Genomic DNA, 15,618 nt, shown 5'->3' on the forward strand with positions numbered 1-15,618 from the left:
TCCTCATGTTACTAAAGATCAGACAGGGTGAGCTCATAAAGTGTTTTCATTCAGTTTTACCACTGTATTCAAAAACATAGTTAATGCACCTTTAGCAGCATCACAGCAGTTTAACAACTCAAACTGAGTTAATATTTATCGTTAAGTCCCAGACCAGTCCCTCAGTTTGAGAGCAATGGCAGGGTCTAATCCTGTGTTTTCTGTTAACTAATGGGCATTTTGGAATTTCTTTCCCTACATATATGTGTTATTAGAAAGAATATAGAAGTACTTACATTATAACGTGATTATTTTGCTCTTTTGTTTTTTGTCAATGTTTTACAGGATCCCATGTGAGATGGTCCAGATATTTGCCAGCTCGCAGAAATTAAAACATAACAACTATCTAAATTAGTACTTTTCCTTTTAGTACGTTAAGTACATATTACTTATTAAGTAACATTTTCAATGTGGGACTTTTACTTACTTAAATAATGGGTCTGAATTCTTCCTCCTCCACCACTTATATTAACTGCAATTATCATTTTTGTCGCTGCTAACATACTTCAACTGAGTGTCAGAGATTGTTAAATCCCTTCGAGGTAATTTCAATTTATTTTTCAACAAGATGAAATGTTTGAGGAGAGCTGTTTCCACGCAGGCCTGCAGTGTGTCAGTCCGTCCTGCGGGCGGCGCTGTGGGTTCGCGCCGCTGTTCAGAAGGAGAGCGGCTCCTGCTTGATTGGAGGAAGTGATACAACAACAAAGAAAGATGGCCGAAGTGATAGAGCTGCAGAAGCTGAAGGTTGGTAGTGACATAAATATACGTTTTATTACATTCATTAGGTGGGTTTATTATGAAAGAATATGTTATAAATGGTGTTAGTTGTTATACCAAAGAGTGAGGTTACGGATAAGTGGATATTTTAAAGAGTAAAATATGTGAAGGCTAACAACCGGCGTGTGTTCACGTTGTTCATTCAGCTGCGAAGCTAACGGCTAATTAAGTTAAAATACACAACATTAAGCCATCAGAAGATTAATTAAAATTAACAGATAAAATATAGTATTGTATTAAAACTTTAAATGGAGCTCCTGTTGCTAGATACAGTGTCCCGCCAGTTTTATTCAATTAAAGTAACGACACCGCTAAACAAGCATAAGTGTTTGACCTCCATTGATCGTCTGCGTAAGATGAGATGAAACTTCATTGATACCAACAGGGGGGAACTCACTTATTACAGCAGCTTCAAAGTAGAGGAGAAGAGATTGATAAAAACACTATATTCACCTAGTAAATATACAGATGTGACCCGCAGTTGTGTCTTGGTGAGGTGTTGGGCCACAACGAACCGCCAGAACAACTCTACAAGCCACTGAACTCTAATGGAGGGATGGACACCATTCTTCCAAAAGATATTCCCTCATTTGGTTTTTTGATGATGATGGTTGTGGTGGAGAGCGCTGTCCTACATGTTGACCCAAAATCTCCCACAGGTGTTAAACGAGGTTGAGATCTAGTGACTACGTAGGCCATAACATGATTCATATCATTGTCCTTCTCATTAAACCATACAGTACCTCCTTATGCCCTATGGAATGGGGGCATTGCCATCCTGTTTTTCCACTCATGTATTCAGATTTTTCTTTTAATTTATCACCCATTGTCAGTTTCTGCTACAATCCCAACCCCAGGAAGATAAAGTAGATTTTGATTCTAGTGCTCAAATCATTGCAACACAGCTTTGTAGAAACTTTGTACAGGGTTCTCTTGATAATCCACAGATCTCCGTTTGAGCAGTTTTATTTGGAACTACCTTACATTGAAGAATCTATTGTAAACTAAAAGAGATGACAGCAAGGCAAAATTGGTGCTTGTTTGCTTGTTTAATTAAAGTGCTGTTTCTGGTTCTCTTGCTGTTTTAGCTTGCTGAACTGAGGCAGGAGTGTGAGGCCCGAGGTTTGGAGACCAAAGGAAACAAAGGAGAGCTCATCGCTCGACTGCAAGCCTATCTGGAGGAGCATGGTGAGGATATATACGCTACACATATTCAACAGATGTAGTACTTAATATGTAAACCAAAGTCTCCTACTGCACTGAAGCTTTAGTGTTATCCCTCACTTGAGAGTCACTTGGGATAGAAGAGTCTGCCAAATGAGTAAATTTAAATGTGTACACATTGTGACTCACTTGGTGGTATAAACAAGTGGGTGGTTTGATTGTAATCAAATAGCACAGGCATGCAAGAAAAATCCTGCACACATTACTCTACCAAATAACCAATTTTTACCTACAGAGTTGGTCAGATATGCACTTGATGTGATTGAGATGAATTATTTGAAGTATTGATGTATTATAAGGCTGTGTATCCTGTTCATTCTGCATTTGTTATTGTGATAAAACCACTGATCCCTCCATCTGTGTCTCTTTCTTTCTTCCCATCTGTTGGTGGGAAATTTCTTCATCCCATATTCCAAACAACAGAGGAAGATGTGGATGTTGATGATGTGCTGGCAGAGGACACAGAGGTAATGTGATTGTGATTGTGATTTTTTTCAGTATCTGTTCTTTCACTCCCCCGTCTCAGACTTCATCAGACCATTTGTGAAGTAGTGATTTAAGTATTAAAGTTTATGTTTTACTTTTAGGACTTTGCTAAAGTTGAGAGTGCCAACAATGTAAAAGCCGACAAGGATGACGAGTCAGCTGAGTGCGAGACGTAAGTTCATTTTCATTTAATCTACACAATTTTTGACAAACAAGCAAAATATCACGTTTTAATTAGTAACATTTGTTATTTCTGTGCTATAAGCATTAGTCTTGATCCTAGATTATGTGGCTGAAATTCATGTGTACATTTTGTCTAAATGGCTTCACATGTGGGAGTCATCAGGTTTGGTGTAGAAATGTCACCCCCAGTTTTATGATGTGTCAATAGTTTTCACCACTAAAGCAAAATCAATCGTTGCTTATTCGATGTCTTTACATGTTTTTCTTTCAGACCTACTGAAAAGAAGGTGGTGAAAATAACTCCTCCGTCATCCTCCAGTGAAGTACGTATGACATGTTTGCAAGCACTAATAATTTGATTGTAAGCCTCAGTCTGTATATTTTAATACAAAGTTTGTCACATGTGAAAGTGATATCACACTTATATAGCATGTAACACAAACGTCCAGCAGGAACTTCTGTAACATGGTAACTTTGAGTGGTCTTCAAAAGTGTGTGTGACTGTGAAACCCAAGAACTCATAATAGTACATGATAGATTAATTTCAATGTTTCGAAATATTCATCAGCAGACCCAACACCTCTATGTGCAGTGTCAGTCTCAACTGTTCAATTTCTTTGAAAATTTTACCTTTTGTTGAGCAGAGACTACAGAAGAGAGCTGAACGTTTCAACATGCCTGCGTCATCTGAGAGCAAGAAAGCCATACGTGCAGCAAGGTGAGGCTTCAACACCATCCTTCTATGAGTGTCTTTTAGTTTGGATCTTATTTTCACAGTTTTGACCATCATTTCTAACAGTAAAGGTAACATATACCATTAAAAACACAATGAGACAAGAAACACAAACAGGCAGATGATCAGACCATGGCCAAATTTATTTAGAACAGAAAACAAAAGTGAATACTAAAATTATTTCTCAAACATTCTGTCCTTTCTGTGCTTAGTTTCTTGTGACCAGTGTCATCATAACTGATCAAAATGATGGCCAAAACCCAAGTTGGTATAAGCTGGATTTATACTTGAAGTAAATATCAGTGCACTTAGTCATGTTCAATTCATTATGTTCCTTTTCTCCAGGTTTGGTTTACCCGCTGATGCTTCCAGTCCATCTCCAGGTCTGTAGTCCCCCTTTGCTTTACTGAACTGACTGCTATAATGTAAAATAACATTATACATCATAGTGCTTTGGGAGCATGTAACATTTAACATGTTCTTCACAATGTCTTCTGCCTGCTGTTTTTCACCCCACACTTTCATTCATCCGTCTCTTAAACAGGTCTGGTTGCGAACAGTAAAGCTGCTGTAAGTTTTGCAAAAAATATAGTTCAAACATTTTTTTTTTTTATCCCGTAATGAGACAGTTTTAAGTAGATTGTTCTTGTGTCTTACAAAGGTGAACGTTGATCAGCTGAAGAAGAGAGCGGAAAGATTTGGCATGAACGTTTCATCCATCTCACAAAAGGTGACTATGAGCTTGTATGGTTGCTTGATTCATGGTGCAACTACATTACTGTTAATAAATATTAACAGTAATTTACAGCTGAATATCAGATCATTTTTGGGAAATACGTGGACAGTTCCCAGTTTCCTGGCTGGAAAATAACGTTTTTCTGCCTTTTGGAGTCTAAATTTGTCATTTGAATGATACCATTTCATTTTTCCAGATGGAAGAGGATGAAAAGCTGAAAAAAAGGAAGGAGAGGTTTGGGATCTTAACAAGTGCAGGCTCAGGTGGTGGAGATGATGCTGAGGTAACTTTTTCCCATTCCTTACTTTTGTTTTTATTGTTTGACTTCAGTCATTAGTGGTCAGTTATATTTTATCACAATGTAGAATGTTATAAAAAGACCAGAGGGAATGAATGGTGGAAATGAAAAAAGAGAGGGAGCCTAATAATGTAAATGGTTTCTTTTTGTTTTTCCACAGGCAAAAAAAATGAAGCGCGCTGAAAGATTTGGGAAAGTGTAAATACTGTTTTAGAGTTCGCTTTTTTTGTAAAGCATTTTCATGGCTGTACAACAACGATCCCCGAAGACGACAAATATCACTAATAGGATTCCTATATTTCAAAAGTATAGTTAAATACAAAGACAAATGGGTGAGTTAAATTGTTTAAATGGTTTGAAAAACAAGGAAGGAAAAAGGTTTCAATTATTTACTGAGCCTGAAGTTAGTGAATATTATAAATCTGAAAAAAAAACATTTGATTTCTGTTTTCATTTTCTCACTCCTGAGAGGCAATTCTTTTCATTTCCCTGCTTTTATATAGGAGTTATTGGGCTGTGGGCTGTGTGAGCTCCTGTGTAATGTAGAAGATGCTAGTTTTGTCTTACTCATCTTTCCTGTTGTTACTGCTCATCTGACAAATAGGACTCATACTGTTTTTCTGATTTGCTCATCTTAACTGCACTTTACCAATGCTGCATAAAGTCCATTTATTGAGTCTTTATTGAAGTAATAGTTGGCCATTGGTGGTGAGTCGAGCAACTTCCTGCAGCTGCTTCACAGTAAAAGCCTTCCAGCTTACTGCATAAAACCACTTGAAATTTCACAAATCAAACTGAAGATGCGAGTAAGTTGAGGCAAGGAATACATTTACTGTGGAGTAGCTGCAGAAAGTGTAAAATTAAGTAACAAGTTTGGTCATGTATGCAAGTTTGCTTGATACAAGTTGGTTCAAATCAGGATGAAATTAGGAAAAGAAAGAAGAGTAAAGATCAACAGATCAGAAACCAGTGAGACAGCTTTTTCTTGTTCAAAGAGAATAAGAATAGAAACAAAACCCGGAGAGTAGTGTCTCCAACAAGGAAAATGGAAGATTTCAGCGGGTGAAACAGAAAATGTGTAAAATGTGTTGGGACTGAGAAAATCAAGAAAAGTGAAGTTGAACAGTAAGAATATCCTGCTTTTGACAATTGAAAGTAAAATCTATATTTATCAGAGGTAATGCAGTTGAATATTTTAATGTTCCTTTTAAATGACGTAACTCACTTATTTGTATTTAATAGTGTGTTCAATTGTACTTTTGATTTATCAGATGGCCTGTTATTTTCTTGTTTTCTTTTTGGGATTCCATTGGTACACTGCTTCAGTTATCTGTCCATTTTCTAACATTTTGTGATTTGAAATAAATTGTTTTTGATTTTTTTGATATCAGCTTCGTTTATATCTTGTTTTTACTCTCTCTGTGACTTTATTGTAAGCAGTGGGGGTTGCTATTGAGAGTCGCTGACTCATTTAAGTGGATAATTTTAGAAGTGAACTCAGTTATTCATTATGTACGTGCAGTCTCAGGGAAACAAGTCACTTAAGTCACAGTTTTCCTCAGTGCTATGACTATCAAAAGTAAGACTGGAGTGTTTTGATTTGATATCTTAGCTATTGAAACTCACAGTTATCAAAAATTTAATTTGAATATCTTTTTTTATGTTCATTATCATTCATTAAATTAGAATGAGGTATAATAATATTTCTTTTCAAGTCTGAGGATTATTATACAATATTGAAATATAATTTTTGACTGCTTTTGCCACATGAAATGCCATACATGTACAATGTCATCATGATTCTTGATTTGGACACTGAATTAGTGGTGAGCTATATAAGTAAAGTTACACAAAAGCAAAAACAAAAGCTCAGTACTCCAGCTCCTCAGACAGTTTTACGGCATGGCACTTTACAAATTTTAAGTTCTTGTTTTGGGATAATGCACTGCACTCAATATTGATTTGGCCTCTGTTAGGTACTCACAGAGCTTTACACTTGAGATCACAAAATGTAGGACATATAAACTTTACTTATACTTGACTATTTGAAACTTGATACAAAAAACATTCTGGTGTCATGTTTTGACCTGATGAGATCCAGGAACATTAAGAAATTAGTTTGACATCTGAAGATAAGCTTTGCACATTCTCACAACCTAATTTATTTAATTTTCCAGCCAATGCATTAATCAAAATTGGTCTCAGCTATAAAAATAAAGTGTTCTAATGGTGTTTTATGTACTAGCATGCAGAGACCTGGAAGACTTGTAACTGACTTGCAGATTGCTTATGAAGACTTGAGACTTAACAGGGACTGTACATGCCATTAAATTGTTGTGGACCCAGATATAAAAAAGTGATGGCTTTCTAACCTATGGCTTCATACAAAGTGTTTTCAGCACCAGCAACAGAAGACATGAAAGTGTATCATAGCAAGTGTCAAAAAAAATTTGGTCAGATTGTCTAGTGGGAACATAAAGTTGTAGGAAAATGGTATTTTCTTCTTTTTGTGATACTATTGTGACTTTTTTTTAAATTACAAAACTAATAAACAATTAAATGAAATGCTCCAGGGGTTGAAGTTCAATTAAACAAGTTTTGAACAAAAAGTTCAACATGAGGCTTTAATAGTTCATATAAATGATTGAATAATTTACACATATTCTTTAATGTTTTGGGGCTGGTAGAGCACTATGCCTCGATTGTACTGTTGTATTTCATTAATGAAAAGTTGATTTTCTGTTGTGTAATAAAATGAACATTGTGGACATTAGCTATTTCTAAGATAATAAAAAGATTTATTATATAAAAGTTTTTGTTTTATATTGCAAACACTATAAAAACCAAAGAGCACATATTTAACAGTAATTAAAAAAAAACAAAAACAAATGCCAGGGAAAAAATTGTTGGGGAGTTTTAGTGCCGCCTGCTGGTCACTAACGGAATTATAATCCTCCCGACCCACCCACCCACCCCCCCCCGCCCCGCCCCGCACCCACCCCCCGCCCCCGACCCCCACTCTCGATGTGACGTATGTTCCTGTGACGCGCAGAAATTTTAAACTCTCGTCCTTCTTAGTGATGGCGGCTTCGTTTCGTTCTCTCCCTGCAAGCTGTAATAACAAATGGTACTACACACGACAACAGATCGACAACAGCCCATCTCGGCGAGCTGGACTTGATCCCGACAAGGAACTGTCCTACAGACAACAGGCAGCGAATCTGCTCCAGGACATGGGACAGCGGCTCAATGTGTATCTTTTGTCGTGGGTCGACTTGCGTCTCACCTAGCCTACGTTAGCTTGTTAGCTAGCGAGGTTTAGCTTCTCGTGAAGCCGGTTCGGCTGAGACCGCCGCCGGTGTTTGTTATTGTGTTTCGTTCGAAGGCCTGTAGTTTGTTGTTGTGTTTCCCATCTGTATCGTGTGGTGGTTTGTAATTTTGTCGTGTCCACGATAGCTTGCTAACGTTACCTCCGAGCGGCGTAGTAGGCTGAACCGGGGCCGTGAAGGCCTGTGGTCGGCGGGCCTTCAGGACGTTAGCATTAGCTTCACCTCTTGCTGTAAATGCTTATGAAGAAAATCTGTAGCGTAGCAGAGTGTGTTATATGTCTAGGAACATTGTGTTTTTAGTCTAAGTGTTTAACGATTTACACGTTTAGGGTCAACCCCTCAATATTTTATTTATAATGACTGCTTCCGGCTAACCTCAGATTGATGTGAAGCTAGCTGGAGTTTCAACTTGTTGTTCTGCCACTAATGTGATAACAGACTAATGTAATGCTTATTTTTATGAGTTATTAGCTAAATTGAAACTCTTCAGTTATGTTATTTCACGTTGAAACTAATTATTCAAGTCATAACCCCTTTACACAATCGCAAGTGTTTTAGTGCTTTTTACCACATTGTCCTTAACTGCAATACATCAGGTCCCAACTTACAATTAATACAGCTATTGTGTACATGCATCGATTCTACATGGTCCAGTCTTTCACCAGATTTCACAGAAATGTAAGTATTGTTTGTCATGGTCACCTGAAACTCCTGATGTTACTTTCAATATGTTAATCTGCCATCCCATGAACTTTATTTTGGTATTTCTGGTTTCCCCATGCCAGGTTATTGCTCCTGCAGCTCTCTTCCTTGCAGCTAAGGTTGAGGAACAGCCCCGAAAGCTGGAACATGTTATCAAAGTGGCTCATGCATGCCTCAATCCTCAGGACCCTTCACCTGATGTGCGCAGTGATGTAAGTGAAAAATACTCGCATTTTTTCCTTGTCACTTAATGTGTTTACATGATAGGGGATCCCTGCAATAATACAGTTCAGTTACTGTGAAATGTAAGTGTAATTTGTGCAGGTTATTTTTGGTTTACTAATTGTACTGTTTTTTGTATGTGTGGTCATTCAGAAACAACAATTTGGATTTAAACTTTTCTTTGTAGATGCACTTTGACATTTGATTTGAGTCGGCCACTGACTTTTTCATTGCTCCAATTTGTGACACTTGTCATCACATTTCACTTCTCCTGATGTTTTAAAATCTAATCTATCTTGGAATAAGGTTACCAGCTATTTTAATTTTCTTTTTGTATGCTTGAGTTTCACATTGCATTTGAACTGGGTACAACTACATGATGAGGTGTTTAATAATGAGCTTTTATTACCTCATATGTCGATGTTGCATGATACGTGGGTCAAAAGACGAAATGCATTTCAGTGTCTGTAGGTTTTCAGTCATGCAGGTAATGTGATGTCTACTAGTTGTAAAACAAAAGCATCTGTACTTGCTACGTAGCTTAAGTCAGTCCTACAAGAAAGGTAGGTTTAATATGTTTGAACATCAGCAACCGGACCTTTTATTTTTAACGTAGAGATCATTCATATGAATGGTCAGACATCACATAGTGTGTCCAGTTGTTCTTGTTTGACAACGGATAGAGGGCGCCCAGTGAGTAACGTGCCTGTCCTCTCAACCTCAGGCCTACCTGCAACAAGCCCAAGACCTGGTCATTCTTGAGAGCATAATACTCCAGACCTTGGGTAAGTTGGGAAGGAAGACCCGGGTCCCTTGATTTCCCTCCAGAAACACGTGATTATAAAAATAGTGCTAACCTTTTTTTATTTTTGTCCACAGAAACCCCATAAGTGGTTAGACGCACTGGAAAGTGACACACACTCATGCTTCATATTAGCATCGCTTTACCCGGCGTTAAATTAGCCGTTTTTCCTCTTTTGTTTTATGTCCTTAACACCTCACATTTCCTTTTTTCCTTCATATTTTTTAGCCATTTGTAGTAGGTCTTTGTGATGACTTGCTGCATTATCAACAGTGGCTTTTAGTATGTTCGCTACAGACTGCTTAATCCTATGCCATGTTTTCAAGCTTGGAGTTGAAGAAAATAACATTGGCTTCGATTGAATTCACTGTCATGCACCAGAACAAGAGTCCAGAAATAAGTTGTAAAATTAACTGACATGCCATTAATGTTTTTCACATTCAACAGTTAACATTTTCATGTTGTCCAGGATGTTATCAGAAGACCCCACGCAAAGTGATATTCTACATCCTTTGCAACATTTAGTAACAGTATTCATTTTCTGATTTTCAGGGACCTTTGTTAGTGATTACTACTGAATGGGGAAAAAAATCTTTATCATGGAAATCTGATTAGATACTACTGTCTGGTGCTTATATTTTTTTTCTTTATTAAACTCTGCCTATTTTTGTCCCCTTTTTATTGCAGCTTTTGAAATCACCATTGACCATCCACATACTCATGTTGTCAAGTGCACTCAGCTTGTCAGAGGTGAGTATCAACTCTTCGATTTTGTGAAGTTCCGTTTTGATAATTCAGCATGATTTTAAGCTAGCTCATTCGTTTATTAATTTGCAGGTTTTAAGTGTATTTCTTTGTTCTGTTGTTGTTCCAGCGAGCAAGGATTTGGCTCAAACATCATACTTTATGGCTACAAACAGGTATATTTACAGTTTACTGTAAAACATTAGCTATTGTTTCTTTTGATATGAAGAATAAAATGGTGGAGCATTTTTTCATATCTTTTGAGTGTATTTAGTATAATCCTCAAACTCAATATACTGAATGTCTGTTCTTTCTCCTCCTGTTTCTGTTTTTTCTTCCTTCTGGGACATATCCTGCCACGTAGTCTGCACTTGACCACGTTCTGCCTGCAGTATAGTCCGCCAGTTGTGGCCTGCGTGTGCATCCACCTCGCCTGCAAATGGTCCAACTGGGAGATCCCCGTGTCTACGGACGGCAAACACTGGTGGGAGTATGTTGATCCCACAGTCACCCTGGAACTGCTGGATGGTATGTGCTGCAAAGGACCTGGTAATACAAGCAGGAAAAATGTGTTTGAGAAGGACCCTAAGGTCTTACAACCGCTAGAGGTTAATATGATAAATGTTGGGGATTAATAACATTAAACTATAACATGTAACTTCCCTCAGAGCTCACACATGAGTTCCTGCAGATTCTGGAAAAAACACCCAGCCGCTTGAAACGGATTCGCAATTGGAAGGTACATCTTTTTTTTTTCCCCCCATTGGTCCTTTGTAACCTACAGAGCACAGCATCCTGCATCCTGTGGGCATTTTTAATTGACTCACTTAACAGTAATTGTCGGTTTTCTTGCCTTCAAGGCTGGAGGTCAAACACCCAAAGTCAAGCCAAAGGTCCAAGAGGAGGGTGACCAGAGGGACACCATGATGAGTATGATCTCTATGGCTTCATCTGAGAGTACTGTGGCAGGTCTGATGAGCCTCTCAGCTCCGCCGTCTGCCTCTTCTTCCTCATCCATGGGTGATAAGGAGAGGGGAGCCTCTGGCAGCGCTCAGACTTGGAGTGGAAAAGGTCAGGCTGGATCTGAGCAGCAGCAGCAGCAACAACAGCAGCAGCCGCCCAACCATGAGGTCCATGCCCCGGCTAAAGTATCACTAAGCGAGTACCGTGCCAAGAATGCAGATGTCCTGGCTGCCCAGAAGAGGAAGCTGGAGAACATGGAGGCCAGCGTGAAGAGGGACTATGCTAATGCTGCCCAGGCTCTCATTGGTCAGCAGCAGAGGAAGGAGAAGCAGCAGCAGCAGCATCATCACCAGCAGTCCAGCACCTCCTCCTCTGACATGTCCAGCCCTTCGCCCATAATTCTGAAAATCCCCCTGGAGAAGGAGAGGCACGACAGGAGCTCTCTGAAAATGCGTTTCCCTGTAGCAGGGGGGGGAGGCAGTGGGCACAGCAGCAGCACCCGAGGTCAAGATCAGGACATCAAAGTCCGAATACGAGTGCCTGAGAAGCAAAGGGGGAGTTCAGGAGAGGAGGGCAAGAGCAGGGACAAGCACAGGGAACGGTCTAATCATCACCACCACCATCATCATCACCACCACCACTCCTCCTCCTCTAGCAGTGCCTCCCTTTCCTCTTCACATAAACATTCATCTAGCTCCAGTGGGGCAGTAGGAAGCAGCAAAAAAGTCCCTAGCGACTCCTCTAGAACAAGCTCTTCATCCTCTTCTACATCACGTAAGAGGACACACTCCCAGGATGGCACAGCAGGCTCTCACCCTGCCTCAAAAGTCAGCAAGTCCTCTAGGAATCCCTACCAGCTACCGTCCCTGTCTTCCTCATCTGGGCAAACTCTGGGGCACGGTCCTGACATTCTTCCTGCTCTGGGCCTTCCCCACCACCAAGGGAGCTTTTCGCACTCCAAAAGTGACAAGACAGACACTAATGGGCATGGTGCGGCGGGCGGAGCCCAGTCAAATGAGTACCAGGACACTTTTGAAATGCTAAACTCTCTTCTGAGCGCACAAGGGGTCCAGCCGTCCCAGCCGTCCATGTTTGACTATAGATCCCAATATGGGGACTTTCGGTACAGCAGTGGCTCCAGAGGGAACAACCCCAGACCCCCACCCCTCCCTTCAGAACCACCTCCACCACTGCCACCGTTACCCAAATGAGTTCCTGATCAGGAGATGTTATTATGTACATTGTGCTTGACATCACAAACATCCATCTTGTTACATAAAGTATTGAATAATTTTTTTTAAAAACTCACCCAACGTTTTTTAATGGGCTTCGGTGTGACAGCAGAGAAATGTACTGGTGAGATAAATTAATTTTTCATTTTACAGTGGGGCAATAATGAGAGGCTTGAAAAGCTTGCAAAATGTGAGAAAAAAAATTACAGCAAAGTGTAGATAAGTTTTTTTTTTTTTCTTTTATTCTTTACTCAAATGAAATGTGATGATGGGACCTGATTACTGTTTTTAAAGGAAGTCATTGTCTTGAAATCATGAGGAAACTAAAAGATTTCCATCACATACCTGTTATGTCTTCTTACCGATTGTCTTTTTATAATGTTTTTATAGTATGTTATTTATTAATTGAATACTTAAAAAAAAAAAAAACATAGTCCCCTTTTCTACCTTTTTTAAGGCTTCCCCTCTATGTTCATTTTGGCCAGAGGGATATTTCTTCATCAAGACTGTAAAGGCTAGTTTGAGAGTGCATGTCTCCAAAGCCATCTTTTCAATATTTTTGTCTTTTTTTAAAAAAATATTTTCTTCTTCAGCCATAACCTCAAAAAAAGGTGAAAGCCCCCCCCCCGGTGTTTTATCTATTTTGTTTCCTGCATTATTTGGTAAACTTGTACAAAGATTGTAAAATGTTTAAAACAAACATGAAATATTTTTTACATTTTGTTATAAAAAAATAGCAAAAAAAAAGAAATGTAAATTGAGGAAGCTTGTACTTTTTTGTTTTTAAGATTTGGAGTGTTGCAGTCATTGTTTTAAATGGTTGTAAAATATTCACATTCAGTTCTGTAATAATTACACTAATGGACAAAGTTCATACCAAGCATATACATTTATGGTTTATCAAAGGGTTCAGAGAGTTCAAACATATCTACCCGGTATGGTCACAATGAAGGAATTGCCAACAAAAAAATCTCTCGAGAGAAGAAATGAGTTCTTATGCTGACTTGTCCATCTGTTTCCTCAAGAGGGAGTCTTTTTGGGGTGATCACAATTACATTAAAAGATATAAATATGCAGCATTTATGGATACACAACATTTTCACCCTGAAACTAAGGCAAATTTTTTTATTTTTTTGTGCTGGTTCTCACTTTGTGGTGACCATATCGAGCACAGTGTACAACAAAGTATTCACAATACAGATTATCAATGACTGATCGTAGGCCATCTGTCTGTCTTTATGGTTGTCTTTCATTTATGCATTTCCTGTGGGGATGTTTCAAATGTGTAAACTGCAGTGTACACCTGACAATTCACGCTGTTTCAATTTAGTCATGTTAAAGCTGTCTTTTGACTCCATACCTTCAAACTAAATTGGTGGATATTCAGTTTCAGTTTGTTGTTTGTAACCCTTCCACAAGCCATGATTCATCAAAAAATGTTGCATGTGTTCTTTAGTTGTGTAAAATCATACACGGCAAAGCAGGTTATTGACATACCTCCACTACAGGGTCATGAGCATGAAGTATAATACTGTAATTAATCTGATTTAATGTTTAAATTTTGTGTTGGAGCAAAATGGTCGAAGAGGTGCTATTTGTTGGCAAGAGAATCGGGTATCATCTGTACATTTAATTCATATTAAGCTTTATATGGTTTTGATTGTATAGTGTTACTGCTCTTAACCTGCTTTCTGTGTGTTTCAGTTTGTAATCAACAATTTCTTTTAGGCAGTTCACAGTAATGCAGTACAACAAATCAGCCATACAATTGTAAAATATTTTTGTTCCCTTGATATATGGAAGATATGCTGAAAGAATACAGCTCTTTGCTCAGGCAGCAGAGGTTTTATTAGTTATTCAACTCTTGGTTGTAACAGGGAAACAGTAAATGCACTGAATATTTATCTCAGTAGGATTGCCTACAATGCAATTGACCAAGTGTTAAATGTATTATGGTTAGACTATTAGAATAGACGTCCAATATATCATTGCCATTTTTGAAAATTGTTTAATTTAATCTGGACAAATCTTCCCATTTAAGTATTAACTTAATGCTGTGAGAAAGTTATACAAAAGGACACGCAATTTTAAAATAAACCCATATGTGAGAAGAACGGAAGACACTCATGCAACCTAACAATGCAAAATCACATAGCTACAATAAGTTTTCATGTCTTTTCACGTCTTGGTGTTTTTAGTGACACTCAGGTCTGGAAATGAAACATTTTGGGATTTTTTTTTTTTTCAGTTAAAAGGTTATACACTACCGGTTAAAGGTTTTAGAACACCCCCTTTTCCAGTTGTTACTGAAGTTTACAGTGTAATGTCTCAGTGTTTCTGAAATGAAAGCATAGAACAAATGAATAATAAAGATTATGAAAAGGAATAATGGAATCCTATATCCTATAAATTTAATCTAAATTTTTGACTCAGCTGAATAAACTTGTGGCGTTCCAGTTCATCCCAAACCAGCTCGATGGCGTTTAAGTCTGGAGACTGTGCTGGTCTTCCATCATATGAATCCAGTGTCTAGTTCTTTTTTTTCAGTGTTTTGGGACATTGCTTTGCTATAGAATGAACCCCCGGCCAACCAGTCTGCCTTCCTGTGTTACTTGCCTTGTTCTCACCATTCTGATAGCAATATACAGTACTCGTTCCTGCAGTACATTATTGTCCTAATAATGCAGGGGTGTAGTAACACAGTTTGTTTGAGCACTGCCGTTGTACAGACAGAGGGTTTGCAAGTCATCAACAAATGTTTGGGGACCTGTAGGAATTGTTTGCATTAACTTTCAAGGCTTCATTTACTTCCATTACTGCAGGAAAGCAGTAAGTGAATGTAATTCACAAAACCTGAAAAATACCTGTTATTTAGGAAATTTTTTGATTTTTCAGTTTTTGGTCACCGAAAAAGTTTACTGTTTACCTTTGCACCATTTAAGGTTAACCACTGTCCTGCTCAAATTTCCAATAATAAAACTGGAAACGTGGAGGGTGTTTTTAAACTTTTCACTGGTAGTGTATGTAAACACTGTTTTTTATATAATGTGGTTGCTTTATTCTCAATTAAAGTCAATAAATATTTTAAGAAAACGCTTGTTGCATTGCATGTTTTTGTAAAACTTCACTGCTGCAATATGTAATAAAT

The 15,618-nt window shown here is 38.3% G+C and overlaps 2 protein-coding genes across 4 annotated transcripts; both read left to right on the forward strand.

Annotated features, from left to right (window-relative positions):
- Window positions 1-712: 712 nt before the first annotated feature.
- Window positions 713-5,866, forward strand: sarnp (SAP domain containing ribonucleoprotein). The gene is made up of 11 exons (XM_022763251.1): window positions 713-783; window positions 1,905-2,004; window positions 2,464-2,507; window positions 2,628-2,698; window positions 2,981-3,032; window positions 3,354-3,427; window positions 3,788-3,825; window positions 3,987-4,012; window positions 4,104-4,172; window positions 4,375-4,461; window positions 4,637-5,866. The coding sequence occupies exons 1-11, from the start codon at window positions 751-753 to the stop codon at window positions 4,676-4,678; spliced, it is 636 nt and encodes a 211-aa protein (XP_022618972.1). The 5' UTR covers window positions 713-750; the 3' UTR covers window positions 4,679-5,866.
- A 1,690-nt stretch (window positions 5,867-7,556) lies between these two features.
- Window positions 7,557-15,559, forward strand: ccnt1 (cyclin T1). 3 transcript variants are annotated; one of them, XM_022763201.1, is made up of 9 exons: window positions 7,557-7,729; window positions 8,402-8,483; window positions 8,591-8,719; window positions 9,454-9,514; window positions 10,219-10,281; window positions 10,397-10,451; window positions 10,640-10,824; window positions 10,944-11,014; window positions 11,136-15,559. In XM_022763201.1, exons 1-9 carry the CDS (start codon window positions 7,557-7,559, stop codon window positions 12,447-12,449), a joined length of 2,133 nt encoding a protein of 710 aa, XP_022618922.1. In that variant the 3' UTR covers window positions 12,450-15,559. The 3 variants fall into 3 exon arrangements, with proteins under 3 accessions (XP_022618922.1, XP_022618924.1, XP_022618923.1); XM_022763203.1 differs by having other exon boundaries at window positions 10,640-10,803; XM_022763202.1 differs by having other exon boundaries at window positions 10,406-10,451.
- Window positions 15,560-15,618: the final 59 nt, after the last annotated feature.

This window comes from Seriola dumerili, unplaced genomic scaffold, assembly GCF_002260705.1.
Source record: "Seriola dumerili isolate Sdu_G_001 unplaced genomic scaffold, Sdu_1.0 BDQW01000468.1, whole genome shotgun sequence".
NCBI classification, from domain to species: domain Eukaryota; kingdom Metazoa; phylum Chordata; class Actinopteri; order Carangiformes; family Carangidae; genus Seriola; species Seriola dumerili.

What these genes read in the sequence shown, in the direction of transcription:
- ccnt1 (XM_022763201.1), top strand. Translation starts at nt 7,557, where the DNA reads ATGGCGGCTTCGTTTCGTTCTCTCCCTGCAAGCTGTAATAACAAATGG. An exon ending in GTGCACTCAGCTTGTCAGAG is followed by an intron (nt 10,282 to 10,396) that starts GTGAGTATCAAC and finishes TTTGTTCTGTTG; the next exon opens with TTGTTCCAGCGAGCAAGGAT. An exon ending in AACGGATTCGCAATTGGAAG is followed by an intron (nt 11,015 to 11,135) that starts GTACATCTTTTT and finishes CTTGCCTTCAAG; the next exon opens with GCTGGAGGTCAAACACCCAA.
- sarnp (XM_022763251.1), top strand. Translation starts at nt 751, where the DNA reads ATGGCCGAAGTGATAGAGCTGCAGAAGCTGAAG. An exon ending in TGCTGGCAGAGGACACAGAG is followed by an intron (nt 2,508 to 2,627) that starts GTAATGTGATTG and finishes TTTTACTTTTAG; the next exon opens with GACTTTGCTAAAGTTGAGAG. An exon ending in TTTCATCCATCTCACAAAAG is followed by an intron (nt 4,173 to 4,374) that starts GTGACTATGAGC and finishes TCATTTTTCCAG; the next exon opens with ATGGAAGAGGATGAAAAGCT.